This window comes from Hydractinia symbiolongicarpus, chromosome 2, assembly GCF_029227915.1.
Source record: "Hydractinia symbiolongicarpus strain clone_291-10 chromosome 2, HSymV2.1, whole genome shotgun sequence".
In the NCBI taxonomy this organism is placed as follows: Eukaryota; Metazoa; Cnidaria; class Hydrozoa; order Anthoathecata; family Hydractiniidae; genus Hydractinia; species Hydractinia symbiolongicarpus.
Window position 1 is genome coordinate 19,837,789 of NC_079876.1, and position 20,453 is coordinate 19,858,241.

General features: G+C 35.0%; 5 protein-coding genes across 5 annotated transcripts; 2 read left to right on the plus strand and 3 right to left on the minus strand.

The window, feature by feature from the left end:
* The first annotated feature begins 1,826 nt into the window (after window positions 1-1,826).
* On the plus strand, window positions 1,827-3,157 carry LOC130629986 (uncharacterized). Its single transcript, XM_057443378.1, has 2 exons — window positions 1,827-2,073; window positions 2,281-3,157. The coding sequence occupies exons 1-2, from the start codon at window positions 2,006-2,008 to the stop codon at window positions 3,155-3,157; spliced, it is 945 nt and encodes a 314-aa protein (XP_057299361.1). The 5' UTR covers window positions 1,827-2,005.
* Window positions 3,158-6,840: 3,683 nt separating this feature from the next.
* On the minus strand, window positions 6,841-8,517 carry LOC130629914 (uncharacterized). Its single transcript, XM_057443290.1, has 4 exons — window positions 8,378-8,517; window positions 7,291-8,286; window positions 7,162-7,197; window positions 6,841-6,922 (listed from the first exon to the last, which is right to left on the minus strand). The coding sequence occupies exons 1-4, from the start codon at window positions 8,515-8,517 to the stop codon at window positions 6,841-6,843; spliced, it is 1,254 nt and encodes a 417-aa protein (XP_057299273.1).
* A 1,052-nt stretch (window positions 8,518-9,569) lies between these two features.
* Window positions 9,570-11,841, plus strand: LOC130629981 (uncharacterized). Its single transcript, XM_057443374.1, has 2 exons — window positions 9,570-10,360; window positions 10,672-11,841. Exons 1-2 carry the CDS (start codon window positions 9,809-9,811, stop codon window positions 11,824-11,826), a joined length of 1,707 nt encoding a protein of 568 aa, XP_057299357.1. The 5' UTR covers window positions 9,570-9,808; the 3' UTR covers window positions 11,827-11,841.
* A 933-nt stretch (window positions 11,842-12,774) lies between these two features.
* On the minus strand, window positions 12,775-14,609 carry LOC130629984 (uncharacterized). The gene is made up of 2 exons (XM_057443377.1): window positions 14,476-14,609; window positions 12,775-13,925 (listed from the first exon to the last, which is right to left on the minus strand). The coding sequence occupies exon 2, from the start codon at window positions 13,823-13,825 to the stop codon at window positions 12,836-12,838; it is 990 nt and encodes a 329-aa protein (XP_057299360.1). The 5' UTR covers window positions 13,826-13,925; window positions 14,476-14,609; the 3' UTR covers window positions 12,775-12,835.
* A 2,042-nt stretch (window positions 14,610-16,651) lies between these two features.
* On the minus strand, window positions 16,652-19,790 carry LOC130629987 (uncharacterized). The gene is made up of 4 exons (XM_057443379.1): window positions 18,788-19,790; window positions 18,359-18,706; window positions 18,067-18,223; window positions 16,652-17,975 (listed from the first exon to the last, which is right to left on the minus strand). The coding sequence occupies exons 1-4, from the start codon at window positions 18,912-18,914 to the stop codon at window positions 17,966-17,968; spliced, it is 642 nt and encodes a 213-aa protein (XP_057299362.1). The 5' UTR covers window positions 18,915-19,790; the 3' UTR covers window positions 16,652-17,965.
* Window positions 19,791-20,453: the final 663 nt, after the last annotated feature.

Sequence of the window (20,453 nt, forward strand, 5' to 3'; positions counted from 1 at the left end):
TTCTATTTACTTGGTCCTGATAGCTGACAAAAGTGAAAGAAATAGCTAACAGTTTATTTTAAAGTTTACTTTGGCATATTTGAAAATCGTCTACTCCGCAAGTTATATACATTGCGCAAAAATAAAAGCCTTGCAACCACTAGTAAATTCAATTTCGAGCCAAATTTGAGGAGATTTTATGACTTTCGATGAGAATTTTCACCCTTTTCTGAAAAATTAACGCAATTTTTGTAAAAATAAAAAAAAACTTGATGAGATTTTCAAGGTAAAGTCGAGAGTGAAGAATGCGTTTCTGCTGCACCTATTTCTATGTGTTTTACCATATAGTTTTGTAAAATAAATTTCTGAGGAGAAACTTATTAAAAAAACTGATTTTAGAAGAGATTTGAAACTCTTAGGGACGCATGGCAACACTGTGTATTTAAAACTAAATAAAATACAATGTGATCTCACTTTTATTTAAACAAACAAGATTACCTACCATCGCAATAACATTTGTATTCCTCCGCTTCACACGTGTTTCTACATTTTCCATACTTGCACGGTTTATTTGCGTTACAGTAATTCCCAAGCTAGAATAAATTGATTTTTTTATTTATATGGATGAGCAGTATAATTGAAATGCAGCTGGTTGTACAATTCTTTATGCCACCAAGACAATATATCTTGTAATGTTTTTTCTCTGTCTCTAGTTTTCTTTCATTCATTTACTTTTAATTAATTTCTTGCGTTTTCAGATTTATGTAGTTGACGCTTTCTTGAAAAAGTCCGTTTTAATCGACCACTGCCACTTATACAGCATTTGTTAAAGTTAAACCACACCTCACAACGACTTTAATAAAGTCATATTAGTTCCCAATCACGTGTTACGCTTAGCTTGTACTGGTATAAATTCATTCCTGACATGTCAACGTAATCTTGTTAATGACGTGATATTGTGAATTCAAGCAAAAGTTTAGCAGGGGCTTCACGCTATTTCACTTCACGCTATTTCACTTCACGCTATTTCACTTCACGCTATTTCACTTCACGCTATTTCACTTCACGCTGTTACATCAGTTCTTTATAAAGTAATAATTTTGATGTGTTAAGCTTGGTTCTCACTATACGCTAACGATGAGCTAACCATAGTGTGCATAATGTGTTAGCCGATTTCAATTTTTGAGCTGCTGGTACCTGATGCATTCGTTTCACGTTCACACTACGGTGCATCGTTAGCTCTTGTGTAGCCGAATCTAATGCGAGAAAGAATGAAAAGAAAGATAAAAAGAAAGTTTTGTTGTTGTTACTACTTCGAAGAAGACGACGTAGCGTGGAAAGAAAGGAATACATACACATTTACGATAATTCAATTGCACATGCGTTCCTACGGCTCTCCATCGTTTTACAATATCAGAAAAAATGAGGTAAAAATCGTGTTTTTATGAGAGTTTGTTAGAGACGAAAGCGTGTTTTCTCCCGTTTTTTAACTTCCGTCCTATCAACTTCTTTCAAATTTTCAGGAAATGTTAATAATAATAAGATACAACTTATGTGTACTTCTCATTAAAAACAAAACGCGGCAAGAAAAGTTATCACAAAAAAACGTGTTTTCTCATTAATAAACTCTTATAAAAGTGTGATGTTTACCTCCTTCGATCGCTAAATAAGCTGCGATGGAGTGTTAGTCTTCCCGAATTATCGTAAAGGCTCGAATACACGGAACAATTTTGCAGATCAATTTTCAAAATAAAATATTGAACTAAAATTGATCTAACATTGTTGCGTATATATCGTAGAAAAATAACAGAACGATAATGTCATAATGACGTAAAAACACTCAAAAATTGATCTAATAAAATCAAACCGGTTTGATTTTATTAGATCAATTTTTCGTCGGAACAATATTATTTCAAAGGAAACCGCCAGCTGCTCACTTTTTTTCGAAACTCACGCTCGGTATTTCATTCATTTCAAATGTTTTTATGCACGTAAAGAGAGTAAATGAAGAGAAACGCGACTAAACATGTCAGATAATTTTGTTTTACCAAGTACGTTTAGATCGTATCAAGTCGCAAGGCAAACTGAATTAAGGTACTTTGTATTTCTATTTTTTGTCTCTACTTTCTTCGTGATTACACGTTGCTCTCTTCCACCTAACGTGCAACGTCGCGAAATGACGTTGTCGCGATTCCTATTCGAAACTTGAATTCTTCGTTCACTGGGAGGTTGTTACTACCACAATGCTGTGTCTCCTGAGAGGTTTTCAATGTACAAAAAGCTTTTTGGAACTTTGTTTAGATCCTCAATTCCTGACAATGACAATTCGCAGGACACGCAAAAACGGAGTGAACCAGCTGAGGAGATTGCACAACCTGAAACAGCTGTGGTTGCAAAAAAACGTGGCAGACCTTCAAAAAAGTCATCCGAAAAAAGAGATTGGGATGATGACGAAATCTTTGTTCTTATTGAAACTTCGTCGAATCACGATAATCTCTACAACACAAGAAACAGCCAATATTTTAATCGTGATACACGACAAAAATCTCTTGAAAAAATTCAGAAAGAATTAGCAGACCAAGGTATTTTTGCTGCAGTGAAAGATATTGCAGATAAACTCACGAATCTAAAGACATACTATGGTGGTCAAAAAAGATCTGTCGAATCTTCAAAGGCCAGTGGCGCTGGAGCTGATGATGTTTACGAGAGTAATTGGAAGTTCTTTCAAGTTTTGCACTTTTTAAATGATTCGTTTACTCCAAGAAGAACTTTCAGCAATGCCGATGAAAATTCAACGTACGAGGTCTTGAATCCACCCTCAGCAAAAAGCGCAAAGAAGATTCGCGATTCGAGCATGGAGACAGCGCAAAAAGTTATGCATTCTGCGGCTGCAGCTTTGGAAAAGTTAAATGAAAAAAGGTCAAACGGAGGAGCTGAAAGGAAAGAAAAAACGGAAGATGAAGTTTTTTGTGAATTGCTGTGCAAAATATTAACAAGTATTCCGAATGGCGAAGAAAAAGACATGCTTAAATTGAACATGCAACATTCCGCAACGTCACTGAAGTATAAACGACGTCACTCTTCCTCGTCAAGCAGCTCTGTTTCTTCTTCACCTCTCGGATCACCTGTGTTTATGAACAACAGTTACAGCAGTTATAACAATGGATTATTCCAATAAAATATTTTTGTATACGTGTTTCTTTTTCTAGTACAAAGGTAAAAAAAATAACCAGCAATAGTTTATAGCTGATTGCCATGGTATTTGTCCTGGTCTATAAAAGTGGTCTGCGAACACTTCTCTGATATACTCAGCTGAGTTGGTCGCTCTATTACTTCTGTTCACTGGCAATTTCTGAATAATGGATTCGGTGTAGCTTCCTTCTCTCCAGCGCCCAAGTTCAACTTCTCCGTTTTCGCATTCAAAGTCGATGAACCCTTGAGGTGTATAACTCTCTTTCGACAAATCTCGTAACATATTGTGCAAAACGAGTGAGGCAAGCGTAATGATAGTTGCTTTTTCAGGACTTAGCATGAGCTTGGTGGAGAATACTCTGAAACGGTTCACCCATATTCCAAACGCGTTTTCACTAATGCGGCGAAATCGTGACAAACGGTAATTGAATATTCTATTTCTCGGTGTAAGTTTCCTTTGTGCGAAAGGTTTCATGCAGTTGTTGGTTAATGGAAACGCATCATCTCCAACAAAGACGTAAGGAATAGGCTCGTTGTTCTGATCATGAGCCCAGTTTGGATCAGGAGACTGTGGCAGGGGCTTACAATCGGGAAGATTTAAGTCACCATTTTCTAAAGCTTTGTAAAAATAGCTGTTTCTATAAACTCCGCCGTCGCTTATTCTTCCCTGGCAGCCAACATCCACGAAGCAAAACTTATAATCATGATCGACTATAGCGAGAAGTACAATTGAAAAGAATCCTTTATAATTATAGAATTCTGACCCAGAATCCTTAGGATGTAGAATAGATATGTGTTTCCCATTAGCAGCACCAATGCAATCTGGAAATTGCCAACGCGTTCGAATCTTTTCCTCTTGCGACATCCATTCCTCTTTGGTGTTAGGTAGATGTAAGTATTGATCCTTGAAAGACAAATAAATTTCTTGGCAAACAGTTGGTATGAAAATCTTTCACCCATACAGTTTTTTTTTTCCTAACTTTTCTGCCATGTGAAAGAATGACACTGCTTGAAAAGATCAAGGAGCACAAAATTGTTTCTTCTTCGTTGTCGCTCATGCCTGATGTTGTGGTAAATTAAATTCAGATTGTTCTTTATATTGTCTCGTGTATGTATACAAAAATATTAAATCAATTTAAGAATTAAGTAATTATTGACCTAAAATTTTTGTGTGTATTTTTTTCAACAATATTCCGAAAAATAATATTTTTCGAAAATTGATCTGTAAAATTGTTCCGTGTATTCGAGCCTTCGTATTCGTATTAACAAAATTACGAAAAAGGAAACGACTTTGGGTCAGAAACGCAGGGAAAATCTTTCACCCTGAACGTCAACTCTTCTTTATCTTCTTCAAACGTAAATTTTTTAATTTTAACAGCCATTTTAGTTTTAAAATGACCTTTCACAACGAAACATACTACTATTTTTTTTAAAAAAAAAATCGATTTGGGCACGATTTATGTCGGCTTCCTTTGATGATTGCTGAAAGTGAGCTTATCTCACTGTTAGCCGGAAAAAAAATATCAAAAAATTTTGATTTCAAAAAATCGGCTAAAGATGAGCTAACGATGAGTTCAGCTGTGAGCTAAGCAGGTACTTTTACGTTCACACTATGGGCTAAGGTCTTAGCGCGTCATGCGCACTATGGTTAGCTCATCGTTAGCCCATAGTGAGAACCAAGCTTAAATATGAAACCTTTTTTGATAGCAGTTTCATGCTCCAACTCATCCTTGAAAAAATTGATAATTCTTTGCAATCCAGAGAAGCTAAAGCTTGGTTGTACTTTTTTAAACATTGCTTCACTGATCTAAGTCACAGTTCTTGTGTTAATACTCGTGTCGGTTTAGACACTTTGAACAACTTCCTTTTGAAAATAATAGGGAAACAAGAATAACAGGGGCGTTAAGATGCATCCATTAACAATAAATCTGGAAAGTACAGAAATTGAAAATGAGAGAAAGGTTCAAAAATCAGAATAAACTTTTTCAAATACATCATTTATTTCCAATTTTGTTCCATTTTCATAATGTTGACTGTGATGTAACATACACAATCCTGCTTTTACATTTCGAGTAGAGCATGCATGTAACATGACACTGTTCATATGAAGTATTTGAAACAAGAGAATGTGTACTTCCTGTGACACAAAATTATAATGTAGCAATCATTCCTACGTTATCCAAAACACATCTCACTTTCTACGACATTAAAGTTGTGCAACCTATTTATCCTGACACTAAAAGTTACTGCATATCTAATGCATTACAAATAGCTTTGTGGTAAACCTAGTATTTTAAAAATTAATGGCGTGATTCTTATTACGCATTTCTGCTCTGCTTGGCAACACTACATTTTTTATAACTAATAACCAACATTCAACCTCGTCCCCAGGCCCATTTTTCTCTTTCTGACAATCTCGGACGGCGAGAAGAAATGACCCTGGGCCACACTGGTCAGTTCTGAGATCTGATTGGTTTCTCAAGTTTCCGTTAATTATGAAGATAAATTAAATTATGCGTAAAAAATTGAATGATAACAGAAAAACAATAATGGCGGTTAAGTTTATGTGCGAAAGGGACGCTACTGGACTGAATTTATTTTTGTGAAAAACAAAATATTTGGCATTGTTAATATAGCTTAACGTGCAAACAAAATTTAATAGCTTTTAGTTGTACATTTAGAGACTGTTAAAGTAAGGTTCTGTTTTTTTTGCAGTGCAGTTGAGGAGGTAGCTACTAGACTAAAGCTAGAAAGGCTAGCTATGCTAGCTTTTGTGCACAGGGTGTAGTAAAAAACACAATGTAGGTTTGCTCGAACACATGTTTAGCAGCTATCTAGCTAGCTCAAATACAACACAAGGTATATACAGGTATACATAACTAATCCTATTTCTCCCGAACAGACCTTCTTTTACACTCTAGCTAATATTTTTTCTAAAGGAGGCAGAACACATAAACATAAAAATAAATTAATAAAAAATAAACATAAACAAAAAAATAAAATCACATGCTGCTGACTTGGTTGAAAAAGGTTAAAAAACTGGATTAAGAAGTTCATACTATTTAATTAACCAAATAGTTATACGCTTAATTAATCTGTACGTACCTTAATCAGTCTTAATTAATCGGTTACAGATTAAATAAGAATCGGTTACAGATTTTAAATAACAATCGATTACAGATTAAATAACAATTTTCTCTGACTGCATGAAATGTAACATCCTATGTTTTATGACTTTTAATCTCTTAATAAAGCAACAAACATAAATTTTTTCAAAAAAATCAATTGGTTTGACCGTAGTGGCCATTTAGTTGTAAATGAGTTTCCAGGGACCCATTTTGTGAAAAACCAAAAGTGCAATATGATGAAAAAGAAAGATGAAAAAGAAAGATATTGAGCTAAAACTTGTTAGGAGATGCTTTTAGGCTGGTCTGATGGGATTAGCATAAAAAATGATTCTGTAATAGCTATACTTTCCAAATTTCAGAATTTAGGCATTTAAAGCAGGACGATAAGATTTTTTTAAAGACAATTATAAATTTTGACCTAGCAATAACAAGTTAGGTAAAAAATTTTGACAATACGATTTTATTTACTAGGTGTAGCTATATGCATGTTACAACAACAATAACAGACAAAAGGAGCGAGTTATTATATACGTCTAAACGTTTATATCTGATCTGTATCTGACACATGGTTACGTTGATGCCTCAACTTAGGTTTATAGAGGTTTATGTCGGCAATAAGTCGCCTGCAAGACAAAAATGGAATTAGAAAGACTGCATGTTCCTATAAAATACTAAAAACTTAACTAGCTATAGCTAGGCATCTTCAGTGTAATTCTAATCACAAAACCCTCTGATAATTCTATGGCTAGCTAAAAGTGTGAACATTTCAGCCATTTCAGCCACTTGGGGGTAATAAAATAAACAAATACGAAAATGGTTTTTCTTCTATATAAAATCAACAAACACGTGTTTCTTCTTTTACACTTTTAACTCTACCATCTTTAGTCCTAATGCCGTTCTAGTTAAACGGCACCGAGAGTCTAGCAAACAAAAACAAATATGGCGGCAATCTAACACCCCCACTTGACGTAAAGTTCTCATTAAAAATTACTCTCCAAATAAATATTGTTTGAACATTGTCAACAAATGTTTCTTTGGCGGTTTTGTAAATATATCCGCTTTGTTTTCACTTGAAGGTATATATTCTACAGCTATCTGATTCTGTTGAAAACATTCTCTGATATAATGGTATCGGATATCGATATGTTTGGCCTTCATGTGCTTTACGGGGTTTTTTAACAACGCTAAGGCACCTTGGTTGTCATTTTTAATCACAGGCGGCTTGAGGTGAAAATTTGTTAAATCTTTGATAAGTCGTGTTAGGTGGGCGGTCTCCTGAGCTGTTAGTGAGAGGGCCATATATTCAGCTTCGCACGTTGAAAGTGCCACAGACGCTTGTTTTTTCGACCTCCAACTGATAGGTGGCCCACTCGGATTGATGCTGATACAATAACCGGTAATACTTCTTCTGTTATCCAAAGAAGAAGCCCAATTAGCATCACAAAATGCATAGAGACGAAATTCTTTATGGTTTAGTTTACGAAAAGTGAATGTATAACTCACAGTATTTTTTATATATCGAAATACATGTTTTAACATAATGCAGTCTGAATTTTCAGGCTTTGACAAGTGTTGAGACAGCTTAGTTACAACATAACTCAAATCTGGTCGGGAGCAAGTCATGGCATATACAATGCTTCCCACCATTTGACGATATAGTTTGGTGTCGTTATCGGTCTTCTCAGTATCACTGGTCTCATCTAATATATATGCGGCAGGGTTTTGTTCACATGGGGTATTCCTCGGTTTACAATCATTGAGACTGAATCGGATAAGGACATTTTTAAGGTAACGGGACTGGGACATGGTGACGTAGTCAATCCCCCTCTCAAAATCAATTCCAAGAAACGATGAGAGTGTTCCAAGATCTTTCATATTAAATCGATTCTTCAACTGGATCTTGACAGTGTTGAGCAGTTCGTCCTTACTTGATGTAATAATAATGTCATCCACCCAAACAAGTAACACAATGGTATAACCACATTGTCTACGAACAAACACACATGGATCGGCATGAGATTGGACAAAACCAATATCACATAAAAAATCATGCAGCAATTGGTGCCAATTGCGTCCACTTTGTTTGAGCTTTGCCGTAGGGCGCTATGTCTGCTAAAATTTTTTCTAATGCACGGGACGCATCAGATTTCTGTTTTAAAAAATAAGTAAACATACATCCTGTGAAATCATCATTTAACAAGAGCATATCTGAAGCCATTCAGTGACGCTGGTTCTATTGGTCCGGCTAGGTCGGTGTGTACAAGTTCGAAAGGAGTCGTGGCACGGATGTCTGGCTGACGATTACGAGTGTTGGTCTGCTTTGCTAGTGTACATACCTCACAGTCCAACCTCGTCCCCAGGGCTTGTTAGGCTTTTTATATTTGGACGGCCTGAACAAGGCCCTGGCCCTGGCTGGTCACGTGACAAATTTGATTGGCCGTAAGAACTCGCATAATTAAAACGCGTCCCGCGAGTGATATTAGAGGCAAAATTATGTGGCGAGAAAAAATCAAAATTCGAGAACTTTTCGTGGTGATGGACCGCGGATTAGCAATTCAAAAAGTAGCTCTTTAAAAATGGTGGCTGTTATTTTGTGGGTGTTGCGTTTGGTTTGGTTTTTGATGTTGTTCTACTAGCTAAATGTAGCTAGATTCAAAATTTTGGAAAAACATTATTTTTGATATGGAACTGCAACAGTTCTGAAAGTATTTTACCAGAAAGAAGATTAACAATAACTGGTTGAAAGCAGGTTTGAGCATCTTGTGTTGCTAAAAACTCACACTGTTAAATGAACTGAAGAAGGAACGAACTTCACAAGCGATCAAAACTGTCATACATATATAGCTAGCTATATGTAACATAATGTTTAGCTATGGAAAAGTAAGTGCATATCATCTTGTGTGCTAGGGTAGACTTAAAAATTCTTATTAATATTTAATATTTTGCTTTATGATTTCTTGTTCCTGCATTGAATATGGGTAGGCCTCGTATCCTACACAGGAACCTTAGGCTATGTACCATTTTGTGTTCTGTTAAAGTATTACTTTGTAATTTGTGTTCTCACTGTACTTTCAACATTCATCATTATTGTATGATATTCTTGTGTATGGACAATATATACAAATCCTTGTCAGTAAAACCCTTACAGTAGTTTTGTTTGTTCTGTTGTAATATTTCTAATTCTTAAATTTTCAGAAAATGGAGAATGCAAACATAGCATAGCAGCAGCTGTAACACCAAAGAAGTTTTATCCAAGAAAAAATGTTTCGCAACAGGGAGTGTGTAGATTATGTGGAAAATTCACTCAGCAGAGACACCTAATCAAAATTTTTTCTAAAATTGGATTGGCAAAAAATCTTGCTTCAAAAGTGCATGAAGTGTGTGGCATAGGTATCAACGAGCATGACTGTATAACGAAAGTCGTTTGCCGAACATGCGAATCTTTTATTACCAAGGTTGACGAGTACAGGAACTCTTGTCACAACGTCCAAGGTGAACTTAATCGAAACATGTCTGTCAAGAGAATGCTGCTACCAGAAGATTGTAACACAATCACAAGCAAAAATGAACCTTCTCGTAAGAAATTATTTGATTTAACAAACGTACAAAGTGCAGATAACATTGATAAAGAGAATATTGAATCAAGTGACAGTATTTTGAAAAAATTGAACAATGTTTTTGGCACAAAAGAAGTACCCTTTATTGGGAAATTAATGTGGGAGACACCTGGTTTTAAAGATGTTTTTGTCAAATTATTACTCTCTGATCTGAATATGGCATGTAAAAGTCTATGCAGGAGAGATGAAAATGGTTCAACTTTACTTAACAATACCTATGATGGACTTTCAAATTTGCAGATCAAAAATATCAAAACTGAGATGTTGAAAATCCCCTATTTTGTCGATATTCTGGAAACAATTGCTGGTGATATTGAAAACAGGCAGAGTGAAATAAAATATGCTTTCATTTACTCAATTCTGATGCAGTCACGTTGGCACGAACTAAGTTTATTTCAAAGAATTAACACCACTCTTTTAATAGAAGGTGGTTGCAGTAAACAGGTATGTATATACATAATATAATAATAAAGGATTTTGTGTAAGCAATTGAACTGATTTTTATTTATTCTCACATTACTTTTAAGCTTTTCAGCAAGAGACCTGTGAATCTATCAATTTATTTTTTTAATTTTCTCAATATTGAGTTATCAGTACCTTTTTTCACTTGTTCAGCCTTATCAGTAAGGCTGAACAAGTGAAAAAAAAAAAAACAATTCAAGGGCTGAAGCCAAATTTCCAGTTTCTTATAAAAAAGTGTAGTCTACAGCCTCATTTGTTGAAAATAATCTATTTATATTGGCTTTTGTTTTTAGTTGCAGATACGGTTTCAAAGATTAGGTGTTTGCTTGTGCCCGAGCAGAAGAGAGGTTTTATTGGATTTGATTGGTGGTCATTTTCGTGATGGTGTCATTGATAAAGTTAAAGGTGGAGCTGTGTTTCGAGGGACAGGAGATAATTGGGACATAAGAATTCTCAAAGGTCATATGCATAAAAACAATCAAAATGAAGATCTCCATCTATTTGCCACAAATTTGATTGAAAACCGTCTATCATTTGACCATCTCGATAATGACAATCCAAAACGTGATATTGCATTATTACCACTGAGTACATTTTCATTAAACATTGCAGAGTGGAGGGAATATATCAGAACTTCAAAAATTTTGGTTGGGCGTATTTTGTTGGATTTTTTCCCAAAGTTCAAATTTCTGAAATCATTTGTTCCACAACACATTGATCATCAATATAGCCACGAAATGGGGGAACGGTCATTCATTGCATCTATGCCTATCATTAATGCAAATGAAGCACACTATGCTGATTGTGTAAAGATACTTCGAACGTACGAAAAATGGATCGCAGAAATTTACCGTGAAACAGGCATGTTGCAAAACATGCCAAACCTTGATGATGGACCACTTCTTGAAACCTTCCAAGCCAACCCTGGTCAGAAATTTGCACACATCAATTTTACAGATTCTGATCCCATGAAAGAAATGAAAATTGTGTTTGGTGGCGATCAATTAACACGTGTAAGATTTGCTGGTGCAAAAGATTTACTAGCTGGTGCACATACTCCTAGCCATCGATTTGAACACTGCTCTCCTTTTAAACCAGTAATGTGGCATACCAAAGCAGCTCTTTTGCAATATTCATACCACCTCTTGCATAAACCTGAATCCATTGCTGAGAATGGAACGATAAAGTATTTTAGGGAGAAGCTTCGTCGAAAAAATGTTACTCCTGCTAAAGTACTCGATTCTTTTGATGGTTGTGAGGAATTATTTATCAGTCTTGGACGTGCATATATTGTTGTTGCACTGATGAAGTTTTTTGGAATGGAAAGTTTGGAGGATAAACCATCTGTTTACCCTTTCCCTACTAACTTTGTTCATAAATCTGATGCTGAGAAAGACGCGTATATGAATAACATATTGACAAAGTTTTTAGATGAATACTTGCTGTAGAAATCCCCACCAAGAGATGGTGATGATTTTGTTGAAAATTATGGTTTTTGCGTAATATTTCTTACGATTCTGGTTCTGCAACTCAAGGATGCAGCAAAAGAAGGTGATGGAAACCGTACTCTTATCAACCAAAACATGCTTTTAAATGTGTTTAAATCTTTAGGTTCTTACAGCAAATATGCTCTGGAAATGTTTGTCAGCATTGCTCAAGTTGAGTGTTTACTGACACCACGATTATCTGAGGAGTTTAAGTGGGGGAATTTTGTCAACTGGCGTGGCGGTAAGGGGAAAAATATTGAAGACGACCTTGCTCAGGAGATTGTGAATAAAGTTTCCAAAAATATAGTTCAGAGAATGGGTCCTAACAAGACAATATCATCTATAACTAAAATTACTAAAGCTGCTAACGGAATTAAAGAAATCCTGGAAAATTATGACAAAAATGCTAGTATACACAGATCCTCTACACAACATAGCACCAGTGATGCTTTTGAAGATGAGAATGAAATGATATTAGATCTTCTCGAACTAAAACCTTTTCACCATTCATCAGGTCGTTTCCATAACAGTTTCCCAGCTATAAAAAGGTCACCTTTGCGCTATATGAACGTGACAGATTTTCACAATTGGTTGAAAAAACACAGAGATGAACTAGTTTGAAATTAGTTGCATTTATTTTTTTTAAATATTTTTTACAATTTTATGTTATGATATATATTATATACTTTAAAAGTGAGAAAAAATATTAATTCGAGTTAACGTACAAAAAAGATATGCATCTGAAATTTCACAAGTGGAAGCTTTTTTTGTTTGAGTTCTTTTCTAAGTTTGATGGACCAGAGTTCTTTTCTAAGTTTGATGGACCAGAGTTCTTTTCTAAGTTTGATGGACCAGAGACATAAAAATTGTCAAATTTGCTCCTTAATAAAATATACAGAAAAGTCAGTGTTTATATTGCATAAAAATAGTTTTTTCATATCCTTGTTTTAAAAAATAACCTCACAAATTTTTAACACCTAGGAGCATAACATTCAACAAGGTCATATATTTTTTTTGAATACGTTTCATCGCAAATACCAAATTTATCAAACATATCGTCCAAGGTATTTATATATTGTAACTGTTGTAAGATGTCTTCAATACATTTTGAATTATATTCTTGTTGCGGTAAGACATGGAATAACGCTAATTCAGATTGGATTTTTACTTCAAATAGTTCTTTTCGTAACTTTTCGAAATTAACACCATCCAGTGGTCTGAAAGTTTTTTTTTCAATGTGGTTTAATTCTTTGTCTTCACAATGATTCTCATCTCCATTACAATTAGAACAACATGAAACTTGTGCTTGACAAGAAAATCCAAAATATGTGAGAATAGTTTTTCTCAAACAATTTGTTGTTGTGCAATATTCTTTCATTGCAGTTGACATAATTTTATTATTTTCACTTATATCAGAGTTATTGTAATATATTATTGCAGAAGAGGAATTTCCATTTCTACCAGCTCTACCAAACTCTTGTAAATACGATTCTAATGTAGCTGGTGGTGTGATATGTATGACTTTTGTAACATGTGGTATATTTACACCCATACCAAGTGCAGCTGTGGCAAAAATTACTCGAATGTTTGAATTTTCTTTCCTAATTTCTTCAATTATGTCATATTTCATTAGTTTCGTAGTGGGTGCATGAAATTGTGCAAATAATCTGTTGGCCGGAACACAATTTTCACCAACAAACGGATCTTTAATTTTCGAATTGAACAACTTAAATGCATATCCACAGTACTTTAACTTCATATATATAATAGTCATTGGAAATTTTTCTCTAAGTCTGTTGAGTCCTTTGGTCATTGGCAAAAGAATTTCATCATAACTGGCTTTGCTATAGTTATTTGGCATTCTTTTTCGTACAGTTAGTTTTATATTTGGACGATTTGGACTGCTCCGGACAATTTTGCACGAGGAAATAGATAAACTGTCAGTAATTTTTTCAACCATTGCTAGTGGTGCTGTTGCTGTTAGGGCTAACGTAACTGCTGTTGGGAACAATGCTTTAAGTGTAGCTAAATCGCCAAAGCTTTTACGGAAATCTTCGCCCCTATAAAGAGAAAAATGTGTTTGTTAACTTATATATTATATATATATTTATATATATATTTATCACGTCATTATTTTTAACTTGTTTTTTTATAGATTTTTTATAGCTTTATTTTTTACCTAGTTTTTTACTTTTTAGATATATTATATCTATTGTATATCTTGAAGGAATAAATTTTTAGAGGAAAAAAAAATTGGTGGAATATAATTGTGTGAATAAAAATTAAAATGGAATTTGGCAGATAATTTTTTTGTCAAATCCGCCAAATTTTCTTTCTGTCAAAATTTCTTCCATTTAAGGTATAACACATACATTTTTAAAATAAATTTTATTTATATGTAACAACATATTTGTATCCACAGTTATATATTCTGTTTATGAAAAGTGAAAAATATTTATCGCTTGTAGCTGTATATTTATGAGCTGCGTTTTTTTATTTTGATACATATTTGTATCCACAGTTTTATTCTGTTTATGAAAAGTGAAAAATATTTATAGCTTGTGTATATTTATGAGCTGCGTTTTTTTATTATGATGTGTAAGAACTTACCATAACTCAACACAGTGTGCTTCATCGATTACACAGGCAGCTACATTTTGGCGGAATATAGGACTTTTAGCAATCTCATGCCTTCTGCACTCAAAATCGACTCTGGATGAGAAAACAATATCTTGATCTTCCCCAATTTCACATTTTCTGTTATTTGGATTTTGTGAGTGATATCTTTGCTAAATAAGCTGATAATTTCACTAGTTTCCTCTCTTTCTGTATTTAAAACGCCAGCTGGAACACATTGAGCTTCCATTGTTTTTATTTGATCTTCAATAATTGACGTCAATGGAGTCACGACGATTACAATGTTTTGAGAACATTTTCTTGGTAGAAAATCAGGCAACAGTTGGTATATCAAAGACTTCCCATATCCAGTTGGAAGAACAGCCAGTACGTCGTGGCCATTAAGCAAGCTTTCCCAACAGGCAACTTGCTTAGGTTTTAAGAAAAAGCCAGCCACATTATTACATTCAAGTGAAGTTTGAATACGACTAAATAAATTCACCACTTTGTCCATTTTCTGCATTTGGCGTACTAAAATTGTAACTCGCCGAGATTAAAACATTTAATAAGTATTTTTGATGATGGTCTCGACTGCCTGTGTATATTTTTACCGTGTGCGTTGGAAGAGCGAGCAAAATAATTATTTTCAAAATACCCACCATACGTGGGTATTTTGTCGGCACGTGACCAGCCAGGGCCAGGGCCTTGTTCAGGCCGTCCAAATATAAAAAGCCTAACAAGCCCTGGGGACGAGGTCGCTCACAGTCAAATTTTTCTCGTTCACTGATGTGCATTCCTTGAACTACAGATTCTAATTTTATCACATCATCAATATTACAGTGTCCTAATATTCTGTGCCATGTTCTCAAATCTTCTATGCGTTTTTGGCTCACATTATTTTTGTACAGAAAGTATAGTCGTTGGCGTTGTTCGATTGGAAAGATTGTTCCATCTGGGGCAATGAGATTAGCATGATCATTGGAGAAGTTGACAACAGCACCTTTACGGGTTGCGGCTTGAACAGAAAAAATATTTTGAGGGTAAGTTGGTACATACAGTGCGTTTTCAAGGTTAACTTTAACTAGTTCTCCACTTTCTGTATGTAAGTATGTGACATACGTTCCTCTTTTCAAGGCAACATTGTTTGATTTGCTCCCATCTGCCAATTCTATATAATGTTCAGCTGGTTTGAAGTTGTTATCAATTTCAATCATATTTTCTTCAGAATTCACTATATGGGTTGTTGCTCCACAGTCCACGAGTAGTGTCTCACTACCATTAATTTTTATACTAAAGTCATCATTAATCTTGAATGCAAAAGAATGACTCTGATTATTATCACTCATCGACTTGGCCTGGTCACGGTTTTGTTTTCGGCAGTTACGGTTCGAGTGCGATGAGGATCTACAAACGGTACACCATTGTCGCCGACATTCATTCGCTTTATGTCCAGCAACTCCACAACTGTAACAAATGAGTTGTTTAGATAAATATTCATTTCGTGCTTTCATAATAGCTTCATTTTTATTAGCTTCTGGTTTTGTAGATCGGGCAGTTTCAGTTTCATCAAAATTTCTCAGAGCTTGCTTGAATTTGTGAAATGTGTCTACAGTTTCGGATTGTGTTATAATAGCAACAAAAGCTTTGTACTGATCGGGGAGTCCCTTGAGTACCATTGCAATTAACAAAGCATCACTGACATTCTCACCAGCTGTTTTCAATGTGGCTGCAGCTTTTTCTGCCCTCATCATATAATCAGTTACTGATTCATTGTCACTTTTCAACAATGTTGTAAGTTGGTTGTATAGGGTAATTATTCTCGGTTTGCTACTTCCTGAATAAAATTCTCTTAGTATTTTGAACGCCTTTCTTCCATCATCTTTTGCTTCACGTATGACCATTGACAAAGAACGTTCATCTAAAAATTGTATAAGTTCAGCAAATGCAAGTTCATTTTTATCTGGATCAATTTCGATACAACTAGTTCCAACTAAAGTGTCTTTAAGTCCCTTGACTCTTATGTAACCTAAAATCTTTGTTTCCCATATCCCAAATTTTCGTTCATCCCCATCAAAAATCAAGTTCTGCCACTGGTTTCTTGGTGGACTGGGCCCATAACCTGTGAACATTTCAGCCATTTCAGCCACTTGGGGGTAATAAAATAAACAAATACGAAAATGGTTTTTCTTCTATATAAAATCAACAAACACGTGTTTCTTCTTTTACACTTTTAACTCTACCATCTTTAGTCCTAATGCCGTTCTAGTTAAACGGCACCGAGAGTCTAGCAAACAAAAACAAATATGGCGGCAATCTAACAAAAAGTACTTTCACTTTCAACCATAATATAAAATAAAGATCGCTAAAAATCATAACTACCTTGGTTTGCACAAAGTACGTCTTAGGCCTTTGCTAGCTAGCTAGCTATAGATGACTGAAAACTTTAAAATAAATAAATCTTTAAAATTTGTATGTAGCCAAAAAAAGCGAAGGCAACACTGCAATCAAATTTTCTCGAAGTAAAAACTCCAAACACTTTAGCTAGCTAACTTGTTTCTGATTAAAAATAAAACATAAACTATTGCAATAGAGTGTTCTCGGCGGTCCGCATGCAATTCTTAACAAAATGACCAAATTTTGAATAAATAAAAAATCAGCACGAATCGTGCTGTTTTTAACCAGCCTGACCCAGGGTCATTTCTTCGCGCCGTTTAGGATATCAAAAAAGCGAAAAATTGCCCTGGGAACGAGGTTGGCTACGCACGCATTTGTTTAAGGCCCCTAAAGCGCATCTGGCCAAGCCCACGGTGCGTGCGTCCAAAAAAAATTTTAAAAAAATGGAGCCATGACTGCACATAAACTTAGACGCCATTATTGTTTTTCTGTTATTATTCAATTTTTTACGCATAAATTAATTTATCTTCATAATTAACGGAAACTTGAGAAACCAATCAGATAGCAGAACTGAATAGTGTGGCCCAGGGTCATTTCTTCTCGCCGTCCGAGATTGTCAGAAGGAGAAAAATGGGCCTGGAGACGAGGTTGGTGCGTAGCGTGTAGTAAGAAAAGCAGAAAAAAAAAGGAATTGGAATATTTTACAATAAAGTTAATTTTTTCTTCTTATAATAATAAGACGAATCTCTTTTCACCACACTCCCATACGTTTATATATATAAAAAAACAAAGTATTTTGTGTTATCTTTTGTTTTAAAAAGTTTAACTAGATAGTTGGTAGATCATTTTATTTTATTTTTATTTATATTCAGTTAAGCAACAAAATGATGATGATCTAAAAAACATTTAAAAATATTAAAAATAGTGTAAGGTCCCTAGAAATAACTAGAAATAACAGATAAATGTCATCAGCAACGGGAGTTGACTGCCAAATCGGCTTGTTCCGCCGTAAACGAAGCGCATTTCCAATGATACCATTGCGGACATCGTGTACATTGCACCCAGTCAATTTCGTTGTCTTTGGGTTTTTTTAGACATGCCTGAAATCAAGAAAAAGAATCATAAAAGTTCGAACTCATTACGACAATTGATTGCTTGTGTACTCATAAAAATGAATATAAGTACACTTACCCGACACATTGAATGTTCTTTCTGAATATTCTTCCATGTACGTGCAGATGGAATATATACAATTTCCGACATCCGACAATCGTCTTATATATATATCGTCTTATATATATATGGATTCTAAAGCCCAATGGATCGCAATTGTCAGTTAGCTTGCCACCTTAACGAAAGTCATAAAATTTTATTAACAAAACTTTCGAAGGAATTTAAATTATACGTCTTCATTTCTTAATTTGGCTTAGACAAGTCAGTACTAAATAATATTTTTGACATAAACATCCTATAAATGAAACACCTGACATTATCTTTGACGCGTAGAAGCAATAGTATACACCACAGCTGCGTGCATCTTTCTGCATCACATGTTCTTCTGTTTTGATCGATATGTTGGCTAAGTTTTTCCAAAATTTCTTTTGGAGAATTTTCATTGCCACTGTAACCGCATCGCTATGGGATTTTAGATTAGGATTGTAGTCGGTTCTCATGGGGTCGAGTACAATGATTGATCCACTTTTCACATCCACAACTGTCAAAATCCAATGTGTGCCGCCGTCGTTGTATGGTATAAGCATGTACTTAATATTGTCCAAGTCGATTTTTGAAAATAAGCCTCTGATGGACTTTATATTTTGCTTCAAGCAACCTTGTGAAAAATATTTTTAAAAGACTAGATCATTTTGTGACAGTGTCTATGAAGTAAAAAATTACATTTTAGAGACCTTACCTAATTCTTCTCTAGTTTCCCTTATAATGGCTTTGTATAAAAGCTTCTCCACGATAACGTTCGAACTTGATTCTTCTACAAACAAGAAAACACTCATTGAAAAAAAGACTGGCGACACAACTTTCATAAAGAAAATACAGTTTTTCTCACCTGTTTTTCTGTTTCCATAACTAATTCTTCCACAAACTAACTACAACAAATAGTTTAGCCAACAACAAGCACCCAGCACAAAGTAAATAAACGTTTTAAAAAATGGACTAGCTTCAAATATGTACTAACTCAATTTCCTTGATGATATGATTTTCCCGCGCGCACGTGGGGTTTGTTTTGATGTTTAAACTATGGCTTTGAATCCTTGATTCCATATTTGGTGTTCTAATAATAAACTTACAACGGAGTGTAACGATATCTTCATCTGAGAGGTTATTTAAAAGATTGGGCAATGGTTGCCTTTCCGTTAATTCATGTACCCTTGTGTACTTTTTCCTGGTTCTTGCAGTGTGGTGTATGCATAAATTTAGCTCAGTAGCATGGCTTTTTATTTTGTTTGGATAGCTTGCTCTTATACTGACCATTGCGTGTTAATTAAAATTCGCTTTTCCTTTTTATGTGTTTCAAAAATGGGTTGTGGCTCATTCTGTTGTGTTGCTGCTCCTCAGTTGCGCAGTCAGTAGTGGATTATGTACATCAGTTTGCCCTGTTTATAAACAGGGCAAAAAATACATAATCAGGGCAGCATAATCAGGATGCCGGTTTATGTATGACAGTTAAAAAATGTTATTCGAGACTTATGAAACAAACATAATCGGGGCCGACTGGCTCTTATATCGTTCGTGACAAGCGAATAGCCCTGGAGAGATAGGAAAAGGCGGATGTTAGGACAGACCCCCTTAGCAGTTTACCATTCCACGTCAAATTATGGATCATCTACGTCAAATCAACGATAGAAGAGTCTATAAAATCCGTTAGCACCTACGAATGTCCGGATCCGCCCCAACCCCCCAACCCCCGCCGTGTCCCCTCCCTCCCTCCCCTCCCCATGGGTCCCTACCCACCCTCATCTGTCGTGCCTTATAATTTATAATGTTATGTGTTATGTGTGTCTATCTTTACCAGAAACAAGTAAAGATGATTGCAACATTGCAAGGTTTAGCGCCACATAATGTCATAACTGAAGAATTGATTTTGATGATTATTTTGAGATTGTTTGAGACCATTTGATCTGACAAAAGCATCACCCTTGAAACTATAATCCTTTAATTCATCACAAAGTCTTGCGGGCAACCATGTCTTATATTTATTTCCCATTCTATCTTGAACCTCCGCATACATAGTTTTTTCAGAAAGAGCACCAGGTCTTGATATTTCCATCTCTTTCACATATTTAACAAGGTAAATATCGTTTTTAGGCAGCTCTCTCCACTTTATGATCGGAGTAACTTGTTCTATGTTTTGTTCAAATTCTTCAACTGTTGGAAAAGCCATTGTGTTTATATTCACGATTACATCTCTTTATACCACTTTATAGATTCTATCGGAAAGCAGTTTTGTTATCTACCATCTGTCAATCAAACGCTTATAACAATAGGATTTTACATATTTTACATACCAGAAAGTTGTTTACATAAGAAAAAAGTTAAAACGAAAGTAGCCGTTGCTAAGGATA

Excerpts from the sequence above, each read along its gene's own strand:
- LOC130629986 (XM_057443378.1), top strand. The coding sequence starts at position 2,006 with ATGTCAGATAATTTTGTTTTACCAAGTACGTTTAGATCGTATCAAGTC. Across the intron at positions 2,074-2,280 it reads GCAAGGCAAACTGAATTAAG|ATCCTCAATTCCTGACAATG; the intron begins GTACTTTGTATT and ends AACTTTGTTTAG.
- LOC130629914 (XM_057443290.1), bottom strand. The coding sequence starts at position 8,517 with ATGGCTTCAGATATGCTCTTGTTAAATGATGATTTCACAGGATGTATG. Across the intron at positions 7,198-7,290 it reads AAACAATATTTATTTGGAGA|AACGGCATTAGGACTAAAGA; the intron begins GTAATTTTTAAT and ends CCGTTTAACTAG. Across the intron at positions 6,923-7,161 it reads AAGATGGTAGAGTTAAAAGT|GCGACTTATTGCCGACATAA; the intron begins GTAAAAGAAGAA and ends TTTGTCTTGCAG.
- LOC130629981 (XM_057443374.1), top strand. The coding sequence starts at position 9,809 with ATGTCTGTCAAGAGAATGCTGCTACCAGAAGATTGTAACACAATCACA. Across the intron at positions 10,361-10,671 it reads AAGGTGGTTGCAGTAAACAG|TTGCAGATACGGTTTCAAAG; the intron begins GTATGTATATAC and ends TTTTGTTTTTAG.
- LOC130629984 (XM_057443377.1), bottom strand. The coding sequence starts at position 13,825 with ATGGTTGAAAAAATTACTGACAGTTTATCTATTTCCTCGTGCAAAATT.
- LOC130629987 (XM_057443379.1), bottom strand. The coding sequence starts at position 18,914 with ATGAAAGTTGTGTCGCCAGTCTTTTTTTCAATGAGTGTTTTCTTGTTT. Across the intron at positions 18,707-18,787 it reads GGAAACTAGAGAAGAATTAG|GTTGCTTGAAGCAAAATATA; the intron begins GTAAGGTCTCTA and ends ATTTTTCACAAG. Across the intron at positions 18,224-18,358 it reads CGCGTCAAAGATAATGTCAG|GTGGCAAGCTAACTGACAAT; the intron begins GTGTTTCATTTA and ends ACTTTCGTTAAG.